The 20,247-nt window shown below is 42.3% G+C and overlaps 1 protein-coding gene across 3 annotated transcripts in view; it reads right to left on the reverse strand.

Annotated features, from left to right (window-relative positions):
* ESRP2 (epithelial splicing regulatory protein 2) overlaps positions 1–20,247 on the reverse strand; it is a 162,131-nt gene that overhangs the window by 20,215 nt on the left and 121,669 nt on the right. The window contains exon 16 of one of the 3 annotated variants that reach the window (XM_033942395.1): positions 3,598–3,698. The exons of the other annotated variants lie outside the window; for them this stretch is intronic. Coding sequence (XP_033798286.1) covers positions 3,609–3,698 — 90 coding nt within the window. The 3' untranslated portion in view covers positions 3,598–3,608. The remainder of the gene's footprint in view (positions 1–3,597; positions 3,699–20,247) is intronic. 3 annotated transcript variants of the gene reach the window in all.

The raw sequence follows: 20,247 nt of genomic DNA on the forward strand, positions 1-20,247 counted from the left end.
AACTTGAATCAAGACAAAAAAGAAACACACCCCACATTATTCCATTGCACCCTTCTCTCAACCACCTAAGTCATCCCCAATCCCTACAAATTGCTAATATTAACATTACTCATTCAAGACAGACATCGCCCAACTGAATGAACAAGCCAAGCTTTTTTTTTTTTTTTTTAAATAAAGTGGGATAATGCATTTCTTTTATTATTGGACCAGTACAAGGAAATTGCACAAGAGGAAATGCCATGAAGAACATATAAAACTACAAAAGCACAGTAGAGCACAATGCCCTGGCATACATATAAAGTTGGATGTAAATTCAGCTCTGAATAAAAAAACAAATTTCCCACAATGTTGTTGCTTATTCATTACCCACATTCACTAAACATACAAAATCTCTCAAAACGAGCCCAAACCATTGCAACAATTATGCCCGCAAGCATATACTAACCATTCCCTCCTCTCCTTCAAACCTTCCCACCTCCTAAACCCCTCCCTTATGTTACGGCAGAGGATCCCCTGGGATCACATATTTCTACCTGTACTTCAAGTGGTACCAAGTTCCATAAGCCTGGGCTCACATCTGCTAAAGGCCCCCTGAACTGTACGTTACAGCTTGACACATTTCAGCAATGTCCAGCAGCTGTCAGGATGACGGCTTTTCACTAGCACAAAGACCACAAAGACTGAAAAGTCCATCAAGATACAAAGACTGAAAAGCTAATCTGAAACAAGATATGAAATTCTATGGGGAAAGTCCTCACCTTTTCGGCTTTGTTTGCATGAGGAGTTTCCTTGTTTTTTTGTACCCATTAAATTCTACAGGAAGCCAGGGTCATGGGTCATTTAGGTATAACTCACTTCTTTAGGCAGTTCTTAATTCCCCTCATGTTTTTCCCTATGTGCTCTGCCTGATAAATTGTACTTCTACCTTTTATCCTCACCCTCGAGTATGTCAAGGTGTGTGTCTCATCTAAATGTCTTAAATGTATATTTTCTATTGTAAATTGCTTAGAAATTTTTTATAAAAGCATTTTATCAAGTTTTAAATAAAATTTGAAAACTTGAAACCTAGAAGATTTCTCACTAACCAACAGCTGAGCAGCCTTGCACTGGACAAGCTGCAGGCATTTAGATATTTTGGAAACCTGCGGTATAAACTGTTACTACAATCTAATTTGTTTGCAATTAAAAGTATGAATCAAGGGGGCTAGACCCTTTATGTTAAGGAAAGGCCTCATTTGCTAGAGCAAGTTCCTCTTACCACCATCGATATCTATCAAATAAACCAACATCTGAAAATTATTACTAATTGTCCAACTGCTCCTTAATCCTGGGAATAAAACAGACAATGGCAATACATCATGGCTAGACTTAGGACCCACAACTGCATAGAAATTCCCGGTACATGGTTCCCAATTGAACATTGGCACTGTAATGCCTGGACTGAGGGAGCTGGGAAGAGGATTAAGGGAGAAAAAAATCCAAGCTAGTTGTGAATAAATGTTGATGGCAGAAGAGAATGACACGGTGGCTGTTCCCGCAGGTTGCCATGGGTAACCCGCCAAAACGGTGGGGGAAAGAAAGTGCTCACTGTAGGTACGGGGACAAGGCCATCCACCGCCCCATGGAGCAGTGAATGGCCTTGTCTCCGCAGTTAAGGGAGAGAATGCAAGTGGCAGTGCATAAGGGCAGTGAAAAGGAACAGATGCTAAAGAGGTGGCGAGAGGGAAGGGTGGCGGTGGAAAGGAATGGAACAGATGCTGGAGGGAAATGGGGAACAGAGAGTGGGGAGAAGACGCTGGAAGGGAAGAAGACAGAGATGCCAGACTATGGGGGGAGCGGAGGGAAGAAGATGGGTGCCAAACCAATTGGGGGATATGAAGGGAAAGGCACAATAACAGAGCAAATGGAAGACGCAGAGAGAAGACAGATAGTGGATGGAAGGAATTGAATGAGAAGATAAGGAAAGCAGAAACCAGACAACGAAGGTAGAAAAAAAAAATTCTATTTATATATTTATTTATTTTTGCTTTAGGATAAAGTAGTATATTAGTTGTGTTGATAAAAATTTATAAACAAAGCTCTGCCAGTTGAACATCTCTTTCTCTAATTCAGCAGCCAGAACTTTGATTTATAAGGAAGGAATAAGCTAAATATTGCAGTACTGAAGCTTGTATGGATGCTGCGGGGACAGTAGTCACGGAGATGGGGGCGGAAGACAGTGGTCACAGGGACGGGGGCGGAAGACAGTGGTCGCGGGGACAGAGCGGTGATGGGGACAAATGTTTTTCCTGTGTCATTTTCTAGATGGCAGCATAGCTCAAAGATGACCAGTTCCAAATGAGCTGGAAGTCCAGAAGGAAAACTGATGAGAAAAATTTTTTTAAAGTTCATTAATGATGATATAGCAAGAGAGTGAGATGGCTGGGGCAGAGGAGGGTCATGCGATGGGAGGGTCTTAAATGCACTCCTTCCCTATACCTCTTCATCGGCAGCAAGCAGGTTCCCTTCTTCACTGTTGCACCAGTTTCAGCCTGCCCTCTGACATTACTTCCTTAAATTTCAAGTATTACATATTAAGGTAATCTGTAGTGTATCTTAAAAACTCATGCACCTTGAATTTTCCTGTTCAAGCCCATTGTGGTTTATCAAATACAATAAATACATTTCTTAATTTGGATCAACATGTGCAGCAAAACTTACATTAAATCAAATTATCCTAAATTTATTGCATAAAGCAGCAAAGGACTCTCCATCTCATGGCATTGGTGTACTCCTGGGGGGGAGGGGGCTCAGGCCCCCTCCAAACTTGCAGCAGTCATTAAATGGCTGATGGGGATGCTGAAATCATACCAGCTAAAGATTTGCTGCACAAGCCATGTCCCTCCTCAAACTGCTGCAGGAAAGAGAAATTCGGGGGGGTGGGGAGGGGAGGAGAGTGCCTCCAGTTGTCAATGCCAGGACTCCTCATGCATGCTCAGTTTGCACAAGAACTAAGCTTGCACGAATCGTCCTGGCGTCAGTAACATTCTCTTTACTGCAACAGCTTAGGGAGAAGGGCCTAGAAAGCGAATCTCTTTGGCTGGCAAGGTTTTTGACATCCCCAGCAGCAAATGTAATATATTTAACACAGTGAGAAGGAATGCATTGCACTGCCCCAGTTCACCCCTGACCCCCACCCCAAAACAGAGAACTGGCTACACTCCTATTCCATGGTTCACAAAAAGATATCTTATTCAGACTTTAAACTGCACAGGTTGAAGAGAAATCTTGTTAATACAATACTCATGTTTAGAAACTATAGAAAGTTAATTGGCAAAAAATACCATACAAAACAAAAATCAAGATTACAAAATCTTTGCAAGAAGGATGCCACCTCCACCATTTATTGCTGCTATGTTGGCAGCTATTTATTAGAATCACCTTGATTTCACCAAGTTAGTTTATCAAAAAAAGGAAGAGAGCAAGGAAAATAAGTTAGAGCAGATTCCCAACACAAGCCAAAGAGACAAAGCACAAGGTCTACCCAGAGTTAATATAGCACAGAACACCCCTTCATAGCCCTTCCCATTCACCTGCAGGGGTCTGGCTTCATCTTACCTTCTCAGCAGTTACAAACAGACCCACTCTTTCGGTGCTTGTAACATACTCCTTGCTTGATCGTTCATCTGAATAAGGCCATTGTAGTCATCGGGTGCATACTACAGTACAAGTGCGATACACGGTAAAATCAATGGAATGCACACATCCAGCATATTATAGCAATCCATCATGGCAAGTGCAACAATTCTGAACTACACTAACTGGCAGGAGACAATGCAAACTTTCTGGTGTAGACTAGATAATTCCAAATTAAATTAACAAAAAGATGATGGAATTGGATGGGCTGGAATGTATTTTTCAATTCTCAATTTGAGTATAGTTCTTAGATATAATTATGGGGGGAGGGGGGTGATAATCTTTTTGTGATAGATTATGATTATAATTGTATTTAAGTGCTTTTATAGAATTATATGATTGTATTTTATTTTACACTTACTTATGGCTTTAAAATGAATAAAGAAATTTAAAAAGATGATGTGTTGTGTGAAAAGGGGTGGCATATGTTCATTCCCATAATCTTAATACCACTTTTTATCCATTCCATCAAAACTATAAAATAGTACCTGAAAAAGTTATCCGCAACACTGGTGAAAGCTAAAGGTACAACAAACTGCCTAACATAGATCATCCAAGGTAGTGTACAGTATCACAATATTTATTTCCATTCACTTGAACACACATTTCCTCCATAAGCTTGAAGTTACATCAAGTTCTCAACATGCAAAATGGCACATCCAAGTTAAAATTCTGGGTTTAGATGAAGCTTCCACTCGGCCCATCAGATGAATAACTTGCATATCAAATTTCATCATTCAAGCATTACCTATTCACTCTCTTCCCTTCACCCCCAATACTGCTCCTCAATTCAGGACTGTTAAACCCTAGTTGAACTCTGATGCCCCAACACCGCACTCCCAGTTTCCTGGAAAAGCAGAGTCAAATATTCCTGGCTAGAACAGAGATATGCTGAAAGTCGTAATAGTACATAACCTGAAATGAAAGGCACGGCAATTAAATGGGAAGACCATTCTCTCAATTGCTGTACAGTATATTTTAAAATAAAAAGTACAAGATATTAATGAAGTACTCACTTATTTTAACCAGTTTTAAAATTTTGCACTCTGATATGTACTATTTCAAAATAATGTTTTTGCTCAAAACATTGTATTTAAATGACAAAGTCTGAACTTCTTACAGGAGACACTTAGGTATTTTAGCTGATCACCATTTGTATAACCAGTATGCAGGTGTCAAAACAAGGACAGGAAAAATAAAGGTAGACACTATAAAAAGAGGCAGAAAATTATGTGTCCACATAATCAACATAATAAAGCATTTTATTAGCTGCAAAGTTGAAATTTGTTTTCATAAAAAAACTAACCTACATATTAAGGTATAAGCTTAAGTTTCTTAATAGAAACATTGGTAGAGAAGACCATATCTATGCTTACATATTTATTTTTACACATACTATAATATGAGGGGCACATACTCTATATATATACCCCTCCCACTATATAGAAACAATGGTACAGGTATGTAGGTGTGTATAATGGTGTATATGACCTCAGCGGTGCAACTGTGTGGCAGTTTTCATACACAGATTCGCTAGCACCAAAATCTTCATCAGTCTATTTTTTTAAAATTTTTGTTATTTGTTTTAATTTTCATTTATCAATATTAGTATTCAAATACTCACCTCTTTAAGAAGCATAGCAGAGGATCTTTTACTGAACAGCTCCTTGTCATTTTCGGGGCCCTGATTGGATACGTAATAATGAGATCATGATGTATAAATTTCTCCAAAAAGAGACGCACCCATGTTTGCTGTGAAAATTGACGGAATAGCCCTCACGGAACCGGCATAACTAAGGTAATCGTAAGAAAACTATGTGTTTAACTGTATGAAAGTCACCTATACTAGATTAACTTAATAGATTTTAAGCGATGTTTCTGTTGGGGTAGTCGAAAAAAATTTTAAGGTTGGCTACGGCTGAGCTGTATTTATTGGTTATCTCTTTTTATTGATAGAGGAAATACCTTGATAAAGCCCTCTGGGCGAAACATAGCCTATGAAAGGATGAAGATCCCCTGCTATACTTCTTAAAGAGATGAGTTTTTGAATACTAATATTGATAAATGAAAATTAAAACAAATAACAAAAATTAAAAAAAATAGACCAATGAAGATTTTGGTGCTAGCGAATCTGTGTATGAAAACTGCCACACAGTTGCACCGCTGAGGTCTTTAAATGGGTTATAATTTAAATATCTAAGGTGGCTGCTTTTTGATATTGTTGATGAATAAACCTTAGGAAAATATACTCTATTGTGTGCCGAATATACTTGTATATGCATGTACATATACTTGTGTACATGTATATGTACATGCATGGTCTTCTGTGCCAATGTTTCCTTATAGTGGGAGGGTAATTAGGCACTAAGGTGTGGATTCTATAAAAGCGGCTGCTGATAATGTGTCAATCACACAATGGTGCCGTTTAGAGAATTGCGCCTCCAACAAAGAAAGTCGCCAGAAATGTAGGTCAGGGTTTTCCAGGCCTACATTTCCGGCACCTACCTTTGATGTGAATCGCGCTTCCGGAGGTACCTACTGGCACCTAATGTTACTTCTGGTGTTAGCTGCACCTATAGTGGCATTAGGCACGATTCCGGCACCATTTGTGTAGGTGCCAGTTGAGACTTTGATTTTCACTTAAAATGCCACTTAAAATGCATTTCCTTCCTAATTTCCAGCGCCTAAGATGCCGTTTATAGAATGTCCCCCTAATATCCTGAGCAAAATGAAGGATTCATTTTCACAACATATCATACCAGCAGCCAAAATTACCAGAGGAAGATTGAATAGAAAGTATGTATGTTTACGTGCATTACATTTGTTTAACTGCCTTTCAATAAACTCAAAGCAGTATAAAATCATGAATAAATTTAAGAGATACAGTCCAACACATTGACCAGAATCCTGCTCAAACAAAAAGTTTCTTATTTTCTTCTGAAATTTTCAGTTGAGCTTTTCTCCTCAAGTATAAAATGCTGATTCTTGGGTATCATACCAAATTTGTAAGGGAGCAGAAACAAACAGCACATTTAATATAAAAAGTAGTGTGGTAGCCTTGTTAACAAATGTTAAAAATAGAAAATGGAAATAAGATGTTATCTTTTTATTGGGCTAATTTTAATACCTTTTTAACAAACTTCCAGAATCAAAACCTCCTTCCTGAGGTAAGAAAAGGATATCATAACAGCCTGAGGAAGAGCTTTGAAAGCTAACTGAAAAAAGTGTACCATATTTTTCGCTCCATAAGACACACTTTTTTCCCCAAAAAAGTAGATGGAAAAAAAGGGTGCTTCCTATGGAGCGAATCCCCCCTCCCACCTCCACCGTTATCTCCGGTGGTCCTGCCATTCTCTCCAGCTAACTCCCTCCCCCCCCCCCCCGGGAACCCCCCAACCCCGTATCTTATTTTAGTTGTTCCCACAGTCCTGCCCTTACCTCTGGCTGAGGTAAGCAGCGTCAGATCGGCCCAAAAGGCAGGTGTGAGCTTTTTGTGCACTGCCTTGTCCTGCACCGCTCTGTGAATGGTTGCAGTCAGTTCTCACGAGGCTACTAGGGCTGCCTGCCCTGTCCCGGCCTACCACTAGACCACCAGAGGGGGTACCGGATACAGAGCCTGGTAGTGAGGGGGGGACAGGGTGCAGAGCCTGGCAGGGAGACTTTGGTTCAGAATGCTATTTTATTTTTGTTTTCCTCCTCTAAATCTAGGGTGCATCTTATGGAACAAAAAATACGGTACTTAGCCCAATAAAATGGTATATTTCCAATTTTTGTATTTGTTAGTTTGTAATGTAGTGATTGGAGTGTGTCACTTTTTGAAATTTACATCTGCTATCTTTTTATTTTCAAAATACCAGGGGACATGCATGATAGTTTCTCTTTTTCTTTGAACTGTATGAAGAGTCTGGCTTTTTTGGGGGGGGGAGGGGGGTGGTTATTTCTATTTTAAGTTTGTGGTTACTTATTCTATACTGGGCAAGGGTCTGTGTTCTGCATGTGTGAGAGAGACATTGTTTTCTGTCAGCATTGACCGCAGGATTAATCTGAAAAACTAATCAAACCAGATTAGTACAATCAGTGTATTGATGTTCTCGTGCCCACTGTTGTGCTGTCTTTTCCTAAGTAGGTCCTTGTCGTGTGACTCAGAAGTTATGGCATGTTAGAATTGTTCTGTAGATCCTAAGCAATATGTGTAGTGTTTTATATTGCTTCACATTATGCCTTTCCCAGTAATAGCTTAAGGTGAGTTTCATTCAGGTACATTAGGTACTTTCCCATCCCTGGAGGGCATCTAAGTTTAAAGTGCTTCGGATGCATAAATCGAGGGTTAAGTGACTTGTCCAAGACCTCAAGGAGCATTAGTGGGATTTGAAACCTGGCTTCCCTAATTCTGGCCAACAGGAAGATGCTGGACTGCAGAGCTAGGGCTGATGGAGCCAAATGTTAAATTACCTGAATATATTTCCATGTTCGATATGTTGTATCATTTTGCCATGTATTTTCAATTTTTGGGGTACATAATTCCCTGGAGTGCATACAGTGTATATAATATAGTAACAGAGGTACTGGGGGAGGCAGCTGGTAGATGGTGAAGCGGTTCTCTTCACTACCATGTTCAAAAATGCCCTGCTGATCACCCCCTTTTTAAAAAAAAAAAAAAATTAAAAGTGGTGCTCACAGAGGGGGGGGAGTAGTCAGTGGCATGGTAAGGGAGGCAGACCACCCCAGACACTGTAATCAGCACCTTTCGTCCTCTCTGCTCACTCATCTCTTGAAATCTTCTCCGGCTGCAAGTGCTGCCTCCTCCCTGCTGCTCACGCTGGCCTCGGCGCTCCTTCTGAACTGACTTCCTGGTTGCAGGACCAGGAAGTGATGTCAAGAACACGCAGAGGCCGGCCCAAATAGCAGAGAGGAGGTGCTGCTCACTGCCCGCACAGGTTTCAAGAGGTATGTGAGTGAGGGGCACACAGCCAAGGGGGCTATGAACTGCACAGCAGTGCCAGGCACCACTGCCCTAGGTGCCTAGCCTTGCTATGCCACTGGGAGCAGTATTCTCTTTTAAGCTGTGCTGAGCATCTGAGTAAAATTCAGAGTAGCTTTAAAGTACAGGTGAAAAAGTGGGGAAAGCATGCAGAGTAGAGAATGACACGAGGACAAATTTGTTCCCCGCGAGTTTTGTCATTCCTGTAAACTCTGCCTTACCCGCACAAGCATTGAACCCTTATGATTTTAAAGAGTTTGATGAAGATGAAGCTTGCAGGAATGGGGCAAGGACAGGAAAAGAACTCAAGGGGACAGAATGGGAAAATAAGCTCCCGCAGGGACGGGGTAAATTTTGTCACTCTGTCATTCTCTAATGCAGAGTATGGCTATTTCCAACCTTCCTGCGAGTGTGTGTCTGTGTATATTTCTGTAAGTGGTGCTCACAAGGTAATGTAATGGAAATTTTTTGTTCACGTCTACTCAGTCCTTAGAGGGAGCATTGGGGATGCACTTCCATAAGTCTGATTGGTATGGTAGAACTTCTCTTTGCTAAAATAATATTGGATCTTTCCTATTCTGCCATGTCTAGACTGCCCAATAATTCTGTGTTTAGCTACCAAACTATTAAAGAACTAGACGACCTATGGAGCTTTAGGAAGGCCACGAAAACCTTCCCCTTCATGAACCCAGCTCCATGAAAAGACCAAGCTTTAAAGAACTCTAATAGTCTCACCAACTAGGCCATTTGTCTAAGTTCCACACCAAAGTGTGTACTGTAAATTAGTGCATCTCTGATGCCTGGGATAGGTATGTGGGATCTCTCGGAAAGAGAAGAAGATAATGGTTGCTGTGGAGAGGCAGACTGGATGGGCCATTTGGCCTTTATCTGCTGTCATGTTTCTATGTTTATACCTACTGTACCTCAACTTGTGCTACTCTTTCCTATTACATCTTGTCTGTATTATCTTGACCATTCTGTGAATGTACTCCTGTAACCTGTTCTGGGCTCTTTTGGGAGGACGGGCTAAATAAATGAATAACTAACTAAATAAATTATGAACGAGTACAACAAAGGCACAATGGTCGATACAGTGCATTTGGATTTTCAGAAAATGTAAACAGTCATAGGAAGTTGCATCTTATTGCACATTTTAACCAATTATAAAAGTTGGGACACAGTAGATTTAAATGGATAGTTTTCCCCACATAGAGAAACTAATAGTGGAACAACTCCAGGAGTCTGCAGTGGGACCAACGTTTAAACATATTAAATGTTTGGGAAATGGCAACAATACGCAGTGTGATCATATTGGTGATCTTTCAAAGTTGTTAGATCATTAGGAATTGTATGCAAACGTTGCATGCATATTTCATGGTAGACATCCTTAAAACTTTGTCAAGAAAAGCCAACAATTTAAGCTCCTATATATGTGTGTATATGTGTATATGGAGAGCGGCCTGCGAGGTTCGCTATAGCCGGCCATGAACCTATGCAGGCCGCTTTGAACAGGAATAGGAGTGGCAGCGGCGGCAGCAACCATGGATGGATGGAGGAAGGGTAAGAACAGGAGGGGAAGCGAAAAAAGAAGGGCTATGGAGCAGGCAGGAAAGGGGGCTGTTTGGTGGGAGGGTTGTGCTGAGTGCAGACAGCAATCATGGGGGGTGGGGGAAACAGAAGGGGCCACGGAGCAGGCAGGCATGGCACAACAGGGGGCCAGAGGAAGAGGGAAAGGGGGCTGCTTGGGGGGGGAGGGGTGTGCTGGGGGCAAACAGCAATTGGGGAAGGAACAGAAGGGGGGCCACGAAGCAGGCAGGCATTGCACAATAGGGGGAGAGGGAAAGGGGGCTGCTTTGGCAAGTAGGGGGGCCAGGGAAACAGACAGAAAGAAAGACGCACAGACAGGGGACCAGGGAGAGAGACAGACACAAAGAATGACAGAGAGACAGCGTCCAGGGAGAGAGAGAGATAAAAAAACAACAACAGACATACAGACATCTACTCTAGCACCCGTTAGTGTAACGGGCTTAAACACTAGTGTGTGTGTGTGTGTGTGTGTGTGTGTGTGTGTGTGTGTGTGTGTGTGTGTGTGTGTGTGTATGTATATATATATATATATATATTTTTTTTTTTTTTTTTTTTTTACATTAATTGGTCACCTGGGTAGCCAAGCTTTGTAAATATAATGTTATCTACAAGACCGCCTCCTCCCCCTTTACATGTGTCTACATAAAACTGTTCTTTGTTATACAACATGCCTCTAAACAGTAGAAACTTATCAGTAGAAACTTAAGTAAATGAAAATTAGCAAACAAAGATCAACTGAGCGCATCTAAGGATAACTCACCTTGAGCTACTAGGAAAGGCACAAGTAAAGACAAAAACAGCAGAAGTACAGAATGGAACTATAAACCACATGTTGTAAAGTCTGATAAGCAACAATGCTGAGAACAGATTTCGAGACCCTCCATACAAGGCAGTAGGCATTAACATTATTGACTGACGTATCCTGTATGCCCTGGACCAGAGACCTAGGATATATACATACACACACAAGCACCCCTAATAGGAATGAACTAGTGTGACCAAATTCTAGGTGAAGAAATTGTGCTCTCTGATTGCTTCTTACAGCTGTCACTCCACACCCCACAGACCTCACGGCTCTCGCCAATAAATGAAGATGGGCACACGTTATCCCAAAGCTCACAAGCACCACAAAACACAGCTGTTTAGCAAGAATGGTCAAAACCTGTACCATCTAGAATATTTAGATATGCCTGGTCTAAAAAAAAAAAAGACAACTTGAAAAATTGAATAGTTTGCTATAAAACACCACCAGGACAAAATCACGAGAATGTTCCATCATGAATACCCTTATGGGAAGGGAAAAAATAAACAAATTTAAAACACAATCTGGTTGGTATGCAGCATTATTTAACCACTTTGGTGAGCATGTACTACCAGTGACATAGTCTGTACCTAAATAAATCCTGAGGTTGATTTTATTTCGATTTTAAATTTGACTATTTGAATAAATCATTTTTCCTGGACATCCAGAGACTTGTGTTCTACTTTATGCTTTCGTACACTATTTAACCAGCCAGAAATGGCGCTGACCAAAATAGTGCTTAACCTGCTAAATGCATATATTCTGCATGAGAAAACTGGTAATTTCTGCTGAATATTTGTGGTTAGTAGCTACAAGTTAAACTGGAAAATTTCAGCACCAACTGGCCAACTTTAGCGACCAAATTGGACGGAGTAAATATTAGACCTATATTTAGCTGTATATAAACGTAACCAGCCAGTGCTGAATACTGACCTAGCCGGTTAAAGTTTATGCCAGCTAACCCTCCCCCACCCCCCAAGATATTAAATGCCAGTCACTGGAAATGGCTTGGCATTGAATATGCCTAGTCAGCGCTGACCACAGAGATAGCCAGCATGCCTCCCACGGTCTGAATATCAGCATGAACGTAGTTTTTCAGGATAATGATCAAAAAGCAGGAATACTTAGTAGAACAGGACACGCTTTTTCCAACTGAGACTCGATCATTAAAAATCTGACAGCATGTACTTGGATTCTGTTCCATTTCCCAACAGCTTGGTACACAATACCTCTGTAGCTGGTTTGTCTTAAAATCTCAATCCACAGCAGATGAAACTGTCGATTAAATGGCATGGCAACTAGAGAGCAATAACATGCCGTCAGGCACACTTTAAGAAGATATCTTATGGCAAATGGAACAGGAAGGATTAAGGTGATTTTTCTTTTTTTTTTTTTTAATTGTACCTTAGAGGGGGAATTTTATTTCACAGGAAGTCTAAGATGAGCTCTAGTAGTGAAAATACATCTAAATCAAAGCAAGTTAGTAAAAAGATCCCTAAATAAGGCCAGCTTCAGTGAAGGGCACAATGCAGGTGCTAAAGCAGTAAAGGTGAGTAAAGTAATGGGTAGGTAACATGCCACCCCTCCAGTTTCTCACGTTACAGCCTTCCAGAAACAATTAACAATGACTTCTGTACTTGTGAGAAAGCTTAACTGTGTTTAAAGCATACTACTTGGTCCAGGTTCAGGATAACAACAATAAATATGCATAGGGTATATATTTATTTATTGAGATTTTATTAACAACCACCTTTCATCAAGTGATTAGCCCAAGGCGGTATATTGGCATACACTGGAAATTCAGTGGAAGCACATCTGACTTGCACAAATTCAACATTCATTGCAATATATCTGCCTCCAGGACAAGACTGGGAAACATCGACTTCAAGGATTACAGCAGTGTGTCTCAAACTTTCTCGAGCCAGGGCACACTAAAGGTAGTGGCCACAGCTTGAGGCACCTAGAAGTGTGTGGATGTTGCCATGATGACATCACGCATATGCGTGATGTCATCACGTCAACGTCCGTGCATGTGCAGAGGCCCTCCAGATAGGCCCCGAGATGCCAGTAGGGGGTGCCAGCAGGGAAGAGAAGGAGGAGAGGCACTGGCGCCAGCTTATTGCCTACAGGAGCTAAGTACCCCCTAAGTCTAACAAATATCAACTGAGTACCCCCCAACCATAGACCTCCCTAGGCCCACCCAAGCTCTGCCCCAGATCCCATCCCCTTTACTAATTGTAATGCAATTTTTTCCATTCAGTTTTCATATACACACAATATACACTAGAGAGAAGGGGGAAACATGCAGGCCTTTGGCAAATTGGGCAGCGCTGGCGCTGTACCGCGTAGGGAAGTCAGCTGGCAGGCGCCTCTCTTCCTCTTCAGTGTGCCGTGGCACACTTGGAATCTCAGGAGGTACACTAGTGTACCTTGGCACACAGTTTGAGATACACTGGATTACAGTACTAGGCTAAGAGCATTTTGTCTACAGGGTGATTTGATCAACATGGCACAAGACTATTTTAACCTGACATATTAAAAACCTTCAAAAGGTGGGATAAACTAGTTAAATCACGGTATTTCAAATCTTCATTTCTACACACTGAACAAGTTGGATTTATAATCAGGAAATTGATAAAATTGTGGTTAGAATAAAGTCTGTTCACACAATGAGGCTTCTAAACAATTAGAATAGTGAAACTTTAGTCTAACTAAGAATAGAAAAAAAAAGAACAATGAACACAAGGTAGGTCTCCCTCAATGATTTGCAGACTCATCGAAAGTATAAAATAAGGTAAATACATAAAAAAATTCATTCATATTAAATAATTTTACAAAGCACACACACTTTTTTAATGCATTCTGTAACAAAACAGACCTGATAGTTCCATTTATTTGAATATTTTTTGGGGGGCAATAACTGCTAGAATTAACAATAGTCTAATACTAGTTTTTCTTTAAGTCAATTCCCCAAATAATCATACAACTAAAATTAAGGGGTCCTTTTACTAAGGCGCGCTAGCCGTTTTAGCATGTGCTAAATATTAGTATGCGCTAAACGCTAACGCATCCATAAAATATAATGGACGCGCTAGCATTCAGCATGCGCTAAAATGGCTAGAGCGCCTTAGTAAAAGGACCCCTAAATTGCTATTTGTATGGACAGTACAACTTTTTGAGAAGCGAAGCCAGCAAGCACAGTGTTAGAGCCCCGGAGCATGGCCGAAGTTGTTTCCTGGCTACAGCAGCAATGGCAGGAGATAGGGCATGGAGGGAGGCTTCAACTCGCTGCTCCTGTTTGATTCAGCTCTTCCTCGCTGCTGGGTCCTGCATTTGCGGAAACAAAAAGTAGGTGGGACCCGGTAGCAACAAAGGCCTGAAGCAAACAGGAGCAGCGAGTTGTGAATGTGGCGTTGCCGACGGCTGTGTGATACCCGGAGGGGGGGGAAGAGAGAGGGAACGAGAAATGCTGCCAATGGCTGTGTGAAACTGCGGGGATAGGGGGGAATGCTGCAGCAGCACTCTTTTGGGAAGAGAGAGGGAAAGAGGGAGAAGGAATACCAGGGAAGGGGGGAAAGTGGGAAGGTAAAAGGAAGGGAGAAGGGCTACTGCTGGACAGGGCGAGCAGGGAAGGGGTGCTGCTGGGAAGGGGGGAACAGGGAAGGAGTAATGCTGGACAGGGGGGAGGTAAAAGGAAGGGAGAAGGGTTACTGCTGGACAGGGGGAGCAAGTGTGCTGTTGGACGGGGGAGATAAAAGGAAGGGAGAAGGGCTACTGCTGGACAGGGGGAAGTGGTGCTGCTGAACAGGGGGGAGCAGGGAAGGGGTAATGCTAGACAGGGGGGAGATAAAAGGAAGGGAGAAGGGCTACTGCTGAACAGGGGGAGCTGGAAGCAAAGAAAGAAAGATGAAGACAGAAAGAAAGAATGGCCTCGGCGCCCCATTGTGCTAAAAATTTACACATCTATTCTAGCACCCGTTAATGTAACGGGCTTAAACACTAGTAATTTAATAAAAGGCTAGTAGAAAAAGTTTTGGTGTAACAAAAAGGTAAACTAAAATAGAAGTTAACATTTTATTTTATTGTAGTTTGTAAGGGGGTGCTAACTAACTCTCACCTCTAAATCACTAAGGGGAAGATTCTCAAAAAAAACTTTAACTTGGTTGCTAAACCAGTTCCAACAGGTTTAACATTCATGTATTTTAGCAGAGGATTATCAAAATGGCTTGCATGGTCTTTTCTGAGCTTCCTAACAGTCTCTGACTCTGCCATACAAATGTATTACAATAGGTCATTAATATTTAAATGAGCACTCCGGGCAACTCTCTATTATCGCCGAGTGATTCCCTAACATCGATGTCAGCCGTTTGCGAGGAAAATTTTCCGGCAGGTCTGAGCTGTCCTAGCCTTACTTTTTGGTCAGTGCCTGAATGTTGATTAGCTCAGGTATTGACAGAAAAGTAAGGCTTGACAGCTCAGACCTGCCAGAAAATGTTGCTACCTTCAAGTATCTCCCCGCCTACAGTGGGAGGGATGCCTACTACCTCCCGGCACCAAGAACCTCCCCCCCCCAGATGTCCTTCCTGGCAACAGGAGAGATGCACATTCCCTCCCCCCCACCGCCCTTCTTTACCTTGTTTACATAGGCCAGCCAAAGGGATACCTTTTACCTCTGGCCAACAGGCCTGCCTCTTCAAAATAGACACAGGCTGATGAGGACCAGTCAGCATGGTTTTAGCAAAGGCAGATCGTGTTTGACGAACTTGCTGTACTTCTTTGAGGGAGTAAACAGACAGATAGACAATGGCGACCCGGTCGACATTGTATATCTGGATTTTCAGAAGGCGTTTGACAAGGTTCCGCATGAATGACTACTTTGGAAAATTGCGAGCCATGGAATCGAGGGTGAAATACGTGGATTAAAAACTGGCTGGGTCATAAGAAACAGAGAGTGGGGATAAATGGACAATACTCGGACCAGTGGGGTGCCGCAGGGCTCGGTGCTTGGACCCGTGCTCTTCAACATCTTTATAAATGATCTAGACATTGGTATGACGAGTGAGGTGATTAAATTTGTGGACGATACAAAGTTATTCAGAGTAGTGAAGATACAGGGGGATTGTGAAGATCTGCAATGTGACATAATCAGGCTCGAGGAATGGGCATCAACATGGCAGATGAGGTTCAACGTGGGTAAGTGTAAAGTGATGCATGTTGGTAACTAAAATCTCATGCACGAATACAGGATGTCCGGGGCGGTACTTGGAGATCTCCCAGGAAAGAGACTTGGGAGTTATGATCGACAAGTCGTTGAAGCCGTCCATGCAATGTGCGGCGGCGGCAAAAAGGGTGAACAGAATGCTAGGAATGATAAAGAAGGGGGATCACGAACAGATCGGAGAAGGTGATCTTGCTGCTATACCGGGCCATGGTGTGCCCTCACCTGGAGTACTGCGTCTAGCACTGGTCACTGTACATGAAGAAGGACATGGTACTACTCGAAAGGGTCCAGAGAAGAGTGACTAAAATGGTTAAGGAGCTGGAAGAGTTCCCATACAATGAGAGATTAGAGAAACTGGGCCTTTTCTCCCTTAAACAGAGCAGATTGAGAGGGGACATGATCAAAACATTCAAGGTACTGAAGGGAACAGACTTAGTAGATAAGGACAGGTTATTCACCCTCTCCAAGGTAGGGAGAACGAGAGGGCGTTCTCTAAAATCGAAAGGGGATAGATTCCGTACGAATGTAAGGAAATTCTTCTTCACTCAGAGAGTGGTAGAAAACTGGAACGCTCTTCCGGAGTCTGTCGTAGGGAAAAACACCCTCCAGAGATTCAAGACAAAGAACCAGAACGTACACAGGTAGGGCTAGTCTCAGTTAGGGTTAGTCTCAGTTAGGGTGCTGGTCTTTGACCAAGGGCCGCCGTGTGAGCGGACTGCTGGGCACGATGGACCACTGGTCTGACCCAACAGCGGCAATTCTTATGTTCTTCCCCTCCCTGGCGCATCCTGGGATGTGCCAGGGAGGGGCCTAAGGCTCTGATTGACCCAGCCACTTAAGGTCTCTCCTATAGGAGGGGCCTTAAGAAAACTGGGCCAGACAGCGGTGGGGGGAGGGAGTGGGCATCACTCCCGCTAGGGGAGGGGGGGAGTGTTGCTTGACAGCGGCGGCAGGGAGTGGGAATCACTCTTGCTGATTTTCAATTTGGAATCTTTATTTGTGCGTTTATTCTGCGCATGTGCTGATCGCTATCACCGTTTATTCTGCGTATGTGCTGATCATTATCACCAGAGATCAGCACATGCAAATTTAGCAATCCTCCGAAACTCTCCACCAACCTCCTTTGCCTGAGCACTTTTAAAGACTAACTAGCCTTTTTGAAATTGTTATAGTAGCGGCCTGTCAGATTTTACCGCCCAACATTTGAGAATCTTCCCCCAAATCCGAAAAGACTCTCTGGTTCTATACAACCTTATATCCAGCAACATCTTCCCCCATGTTCCAAGAGCCTCACAACACTTATAGGAGAGGAGAGTGTGGCGCAGTGGTTAGAGCTACAACTTCAGCACAGAGAGGTTGTGGGTTCAAACCCTGCATTGTTTCTTGTAACCCTGGGCAAGTCACTTAATCCTCCTCTGCCCCAGGTGCATTAGGTAGACTGTGATCCCATTGGGGCAGATAGGGAAAATGCTTGAAGTACCTGTATGTAAACCACTTTGAGTGTGGTTGTAAAGCTACAAAAAAAGGCTGTTTACAAGTCCCATTCCCTATAGCAGTGATTCCCAACCCTGTCCTGGAGGAACACCAGGCCAATCGGGTTTTCAGGCTAGCCCTAATGAATATGCTTGAGAGAGATTTGCATATGATGGAAGTGATAGGCATGCAAATTTGCTTCATGCATATTCATTAGGGCTAGCCTGAAAACCCAATTGGCCTGGTGTTCCTCCAGGACAGGGTTGGGAACCACTGCCCTATAGGCCTCCCCATTGCAAAACATCACTATACTCTGCCTCCCAGCCTCTAAAGGCAACATTTAATCAGATTTTCTAAAGTGATTATTCACTGCACTGCCAAAATAAGATAAATTAGCTGTTCTCTCTACCAGCAGCTGTAGAAAATGCCCTACTGCAGCCAGGCGAGGATAGGAACGATAGATGGGCTGGAGAGTGGAAAGTAAGTAGGGCATTTTGCAAGAATGAGACACTCAAGGGGTTGCTGGGGGAATAAAGGACAGCAGGTCCCTTTTTCAGGCATTTTACTATGCTCCAGCAATAGCACCCGATATCAAAGGTCTGTCTTCACAAGCAGGAAGATTCAGAAACGTGCGTTTCTCAAGCTATTGGAGGAGGATATCAGCTTGATTCAGTCTAGATGAGGCTCAAGAAGGAAAGCAACCGGTATGAGTGGGTCCCCAACCCTGCTAGTACAAGAGGCCTACAGGGCAGTGAGCAGAAGAGAAGGAGTAAAATACAAGTGGGCCACATATACCCAAATTCACTCACATCCCCAAGCCAAATCTGCCCATACTTAACTCCTAAATGTCTGAGTATCCCTGAAGCCTACAAAGGAGGTGCCTTTGTGTCATGCTTCAACAGTTTGAATTCCTGTCCACCGACATCACCAACAACCTCAGAGTCCCCTAAAATTGACAAAATCAGGAGCTGTGTATTGCTCCTTACACCAGTCATCTGTAAGCTGCTTCAAAAGCTAAATAAAAAAATATATATATTTTTTTTGCTGGTTAGGCACAGAAACAAAAGTTCTTCATTTATAAGCAGTAAATAAGGAAGGGACTTCAACGCCTTCAAATTTCTGCCAGCGTCTGTTCTATGAATCCCTTTTGTTGGACTTCCAGCTCAAATGAGTAACCAGTTCTCCATTTGGTCCCAGGAGCAACTTCACCAACCCAGACCTAAAAGAGCAGTCCACCATCTGCTGGAGATGGAGAACACTGCTGGATTGTGCCTGTGCAAAAGTTTCTATTGCACAGAGCTCACAGCTTTTAATTTTTTTTGTCTCCATCTGCTGCCTGTAGGTAATATGTAAACTACAGTATGTACTTTGACTGCATCACAGAAAGGTGTTATAACAAGAATATACCACCAAACCACCCATATGTTCTGGATAGGTCTGATAGGTCATAAAAACATAGTAAAATGATGGCAGATAAAGACCCAAAAGTCCATCCAGTCTGCCCAGCAGTTATACTCATCATTAATTCACGATTAAAACCAAAGAATGTGATATATTATTATTCTTAATCATTGTCTCTCTCTGGTATTTCTGGGACACAGACCATAGAAGCTTGCCTGACATTGTCCTTAGGTTCCAACTAGTAGATGACGGCAGATAAAGACCCGAATGTTCCATCCAGTCTGCCCAACCAGATTCTATCTAAAAAAAATATTTATTTTTTTCTTTTTAGCTATTTTTGCACAAGAATCCAAAGCTCTGCTCAGTACTGTGCTTAGGTTCCAACTACTGAAGTCTCCATCAAAACTCACCCCAGCCCATCTGCACTCACCCTAAGCCTACTCCAGCCTATCTGAATACATCTTGGTCATTTGCAGACAAACTGTATTAAAGTCTACTTGGCACCGTCTACTGAAGCAAGGCCTACTGGCCTATCTCCAAGGATTTATTAAAAACAAAAACACCTTAAGAGGACCTGCCAGAGCTTCTTCAATATCCTAGGCTGGATCCCATCCACTTTGTCCACCTTCAATTTTTCAGATAGTTCATAAACACTTTCTTCCATGAACGGCACAATATTCATTCCATTCTAATGTGTATCTTTGACAGCCAATCATAGTCCTTCTCTAGGATTTTCTTCTGTGAACACAGAAGCATTTGTTTAGCAAGTTTGTTTTTTCCTCATCACTCTCCACATAAGGTTCACAGCACCTTTCAATCTCAATTTCATTTTAGCCTTCCTTCTTTCTCTAACATAATTGAAAATATTCTCATCTCCCCTCCTTACATTTCTAGCCATATGGTCTTCTGCTTGTGCTTTCGCCCGACATCTCTTTGCTTCTTTCAATTTCATGCAGTATATCTTTGTGATACTCTTGTTTTTTTCTTTATTCCATGAATGCCAACTTTTGCCTTTATTTTCTCAGCCACAAGTGGGATTAGAACCCATTTTACCTGCTGCTCCACCCCACTCATCCTCTTATAGAAATAGGAATCAATAGGGAAAAA

The sequence above is a fragment of the Geotrypetes seraphini genome, chromosome 4, assembly GCF_902459505.1.
Source record: "Geotrypetes seraphini chromosome 4, aGeoSer1.1, whole genome shotgun sequence".
Taxonomy (NCBI): Eukaryota; Metazoa; Chordata; class Amphibia; order Gymnophiona; family Dermophiidae; genus Geotrypetes; species Geotrypetes seraphini.